Source organism: Brassica oleracea, chromosome C5, assembly GCF_000695525.1.
Source record: "Brassica oleracea var. oleracea cultivar TO1000 chromosome C5, BOL, whole genome shotgun sequence".
NCBI lineage: Eukaryota > Viridiplantae > Streptophyta > Magnoliopsida > Brassicales > Brassicaceae > Brassica > Brassica oleracea.
Genome location: NC_027752.1, coordinates 36360535 through 36364243, shown reverse-complemented (window position 1 = coordinate 36364243; position 3709 = coordinate 36360535). Strand labels below are relative to the sequence as shown.

The following is a 3709-nucleotide window of genomic DNA, read 5'->3' as shown; positions in this document are numbered from 1 at the left end:
CTTTATGAAGACGCTGAAAATTTGCTAAGGGGAGTGGTGGCAACAACGTTTCTGTGGCCGTATTTATCACTCTCACTGCTTGAGTCAAGCAGTAGAAGCAGACAAGGCCATCGCAGCATTCGGAGATCTCGATAGGACCATTAATCTCTTCAATTTCAAAACAGAGTCTCTCTTCAAGAGAAGTCGTCTCCAAGTCCCTTTGCTCAAAACGGATATGATCAAAACCATAAGAAACAAACATGAGTTTAGGATCTTTGTTTCTCTGATGAGCCATGTGTCTTGCCCCAAAATCTCTTGTCTTAATCACCGATTCCCAATGCTTTGAAACCGCTTGGAACCTCATAATCGATCTCACCGGAAGCTTCATCACGATTTCTTCCATGACATCATTGGGGATCTCAATCTTCCACTCTCTTCTTCCTTTTCTTCTCCGTTTGGTTTCTCTGACGATTCTCTGATAAATCTCCATCGACGCCATCATGTTCTTCCACTCCCAAATCTATAATTTATATAGCAAACCATCGATTTTCTTTTTTCCTTTTTTATTTTTGTTTTGTTATGAAAACCACCGTCAATTTTTTTTTCTTTTTTTTTTTAACAAGACTCATTCTATCGACAAAACCTAATCCTCGTTTGTCTAAAACCTATACAATTGGGCTTTAATCGAGTCCCCCAACTTCCGATTTCAACTTTTATTCTCTCTCTAAAGGGAAGAGAGCGAGATACTTTTTTCAATTTTAATTAAACGATAATTGTTATAAATCATATTGTGGATGTCCATAACCGACTCAATGCTAGAGAGAGAGATAGTCGACTGTGAGGAGAGAGAGAGAATCAACATCTTGCATTTTCCTTATTAGATTATGATTTGTACTCTTTTCATATTTGTATTTTCTTTCTTTAGTATTTTCATTATTCTATGATTGTGTAATTCCATATAAAGAGCTCCTTATGTTTATAAATAATACAGAAACATAGATTATATTCTCTTGTTTTACAACACGTTATCAGCACGATAGAATCTAAATCCCTAAGCTAAAACAAACCACCTAAAACCCTAACCCTAATCGGCGAACATCCTTACCGGCGAACCATCCTAATCCCGATCGCGAAACCTTACATCCGATCCTTTTTTGCAATCTGTTCCCGATCAGCTTCAGCTCAAGGCGTTCCTGATCCTAGCTCAGACGATCTCGGCTTGTTCAACTTCAGCTCGCACATTCGAAATCAAATTGATTGATTGAATGAATTAAAATCGAAACCCTAATCTAATGCTTTGAATCGAAATTGATTGTTTGAATGATTGTATGTTTGGATATAGTATGCTAGCCTTGATTAATTAAAACCGTATTGAATTTGATCACATAGAAATCGATTGCTAGGATTGAGAATCTCATTCTTGAATTTGGTTGTTCAAATTGATAAACCGATTGAATGATTTTCAAATTGAAGTCGTATTGATTGTTTGATCGAAACCCTAATGTCTTGAAATTAAAATCTAATACTATCTTGTTTGATTGATTAAAACCGAATGCTTGAATTGAAATAGAAAACTTATTGATTTGAATGAGGATCATGAACCCACGTCTATTTATGAGTGCACTCAACGATCAGATTGGATCAAATGGAAAGAAGCTATAAATGTGGAGTTAAACTCTTTAAAGAAGAGAGATGTCTTTGGACCAATAGTCCGGACACCATATGATGTTAAACCAGTCGGCTATAAGTGGATCTTTGTGAGGAAAAGAAATGAACACGGCAAGGTCGTGAGATATAAAGCACAGCTTGTGGCACAAGGATTCTCACAGAGACCAGAAATCGATTATGAGGAGACATACTCCCCTGTGGTGGATGCTACTACTTTTAGATTCCTGATAAGTCTGGCTATAAGAGAGAAATTAGACTTGCGGTTAATGGATGTTGTAACTGCATACTTATATGGGCCACTGGATAATGCGATTTATATGAAAGTACTAGAGGGTATAGTGTTGAAAAACAAATCGAGTACTCGAGAACAACATTGTATAAAGTTGAATAAATCACTTTATGGATTGAAACAATCAGGCCGAATGTGGTACAATAGACTAAGTGAAAGAGGGATATAAGAATGATCCGATCAGCCCTTGTATCCTTATAAAGAAATCCGGCCAGGGCTTTGTAATCATAGCAGTGTATGTTGATGATTTGAATATCCTAGGAACCTCTGGAGAGATTTCCCAAACAGTTGAATATCTTACGAAAGAATTCGAGATGAAAGATCTTAAAAAAAAACAAAGTTTTGTTTGGGATTACAGCTTGAGTACATAAGAGATGGAATCCTTGTGCATCAAATGGCATGTACAGAAAAGTACTCAAGAGATTCAACATGGAAGATTCTCACCCATAATCTAGCCCCATGGTCGTGAGGTCCCTCGGCTGGACACTGAACCGTTCCGTCCTAAGATGGACGATAAATATGTCCTTGGTCCCGAAGTGCCATATCTCAGTGCCATAGGAGCTTTGATGTATCTGGCTAGTCACACACGACCATTTATATGTTTTGTCGTGAATCTATTGTCTAGATTTAGCTCTTGTCCAACCCAAAGAGGCACTGGAACAGGATTAAACATGTTCTTCGTTACCTGCAAGGAACAAAAGATTTGGATTTATTTTATACTAACCAAAACAAAGAAGGTTTAGTTGATTTTTGCTGATGCAGGTTATCTTTTCGGATCACAGACAGGCTATGTTTTCACACATGGTGGAACGGCCATATCATGGCGTTCCATGAAGCAGACGATCGCGGCCACATCTTCAAACCATTTGGAGATCTTGGATGTTCATGAGGTCAACCGCGAGTTGTTCAGAACATGGGGGAGTAATACATGTTGTACTCTTTTTCCTTCACCATGGTTTTGTCCCACTGGGTTTTCCTGGTAAGGTTTTAATGAGGAAACATCTAAAGCGTATTACAATCCCTGTATGGTTATGGCATCCAAGGGGGAGTGTTATAAATCATATTGTGGATGTCCATAACCGGCCTGGTTCATAACCGGCCCAATGCTAGAGAGAGAGAGTCGGCCGTGAGGAGAGAGAGAGAGAGAATCGGCATCTTGCCTTTTCCTTATTAGATTATAATTTGTACTATTTCCATATTTGTATTTCCTTTCTTTAGTCTTTCTATTATTCTATGACGGTGTAATTCTCTATATATCATAAACATAGATTCTATTCTCTTGTTTTACAACAATAATTACATTATAGTGTACTTATTATCTAAATATGTACCCAAACCACTATTTAGGTTATGAATGGTAAAAATGGGTTGAGCAATGCGCAGGGGCGAATCTAGGCAATGTTTCCACTGGGTGCACTAATAATAATAGAACCAAAAAAGACTGAGCTTAAGGATCGAACCCAGATTGTTATGGGTGCACAACTTTAATTTTTCATCTAACTAATCAGATTCTTTACGTTTTCCATTACCAAATGTAAATTATATATAAATATTATTGGTGCAAAGGCCCCCATAGTACAAAGCCTGGCTTCGCCCCTGGCAATGCGGATCAAATGGAATTCATATTACGGTATGGTTTAACTGTGATTTGTTTAAGAGAAAAGCATACTGCATACAAACTTCGGTTTATCTAAAATTAGCTAGCGGTTGAAAACAAAATATAAATGGTACATTATATCATGAATAGTGTAACTGCATGATACATATGATATA

The 3709-nt window shown here is 37.4% G+C and overlaps 1 protein-coding gene across 1 annotated transcript in view; it reads right to left on the bottom strand.

The window, feature by feature from the left end:
• Positions 1-478, bottom strand: part of LOC106292180 (putative F-box protein At2g02030) — a 10876-nt gene extending 10398 nt beyond the window's left edge. Inside the window, exon 1 of the mRNA XM_013727799.1 lies at positions 13-478. Within this exon, the coding sequence (XP_013583253.1) occupies positions 13-478 (466 nt within the window). The remainder of the gene's footprint in view (positions 1-12) is intronic.
• Between the last annotated feature and the right edge of the window lie 3231 nt (positions 479-3709).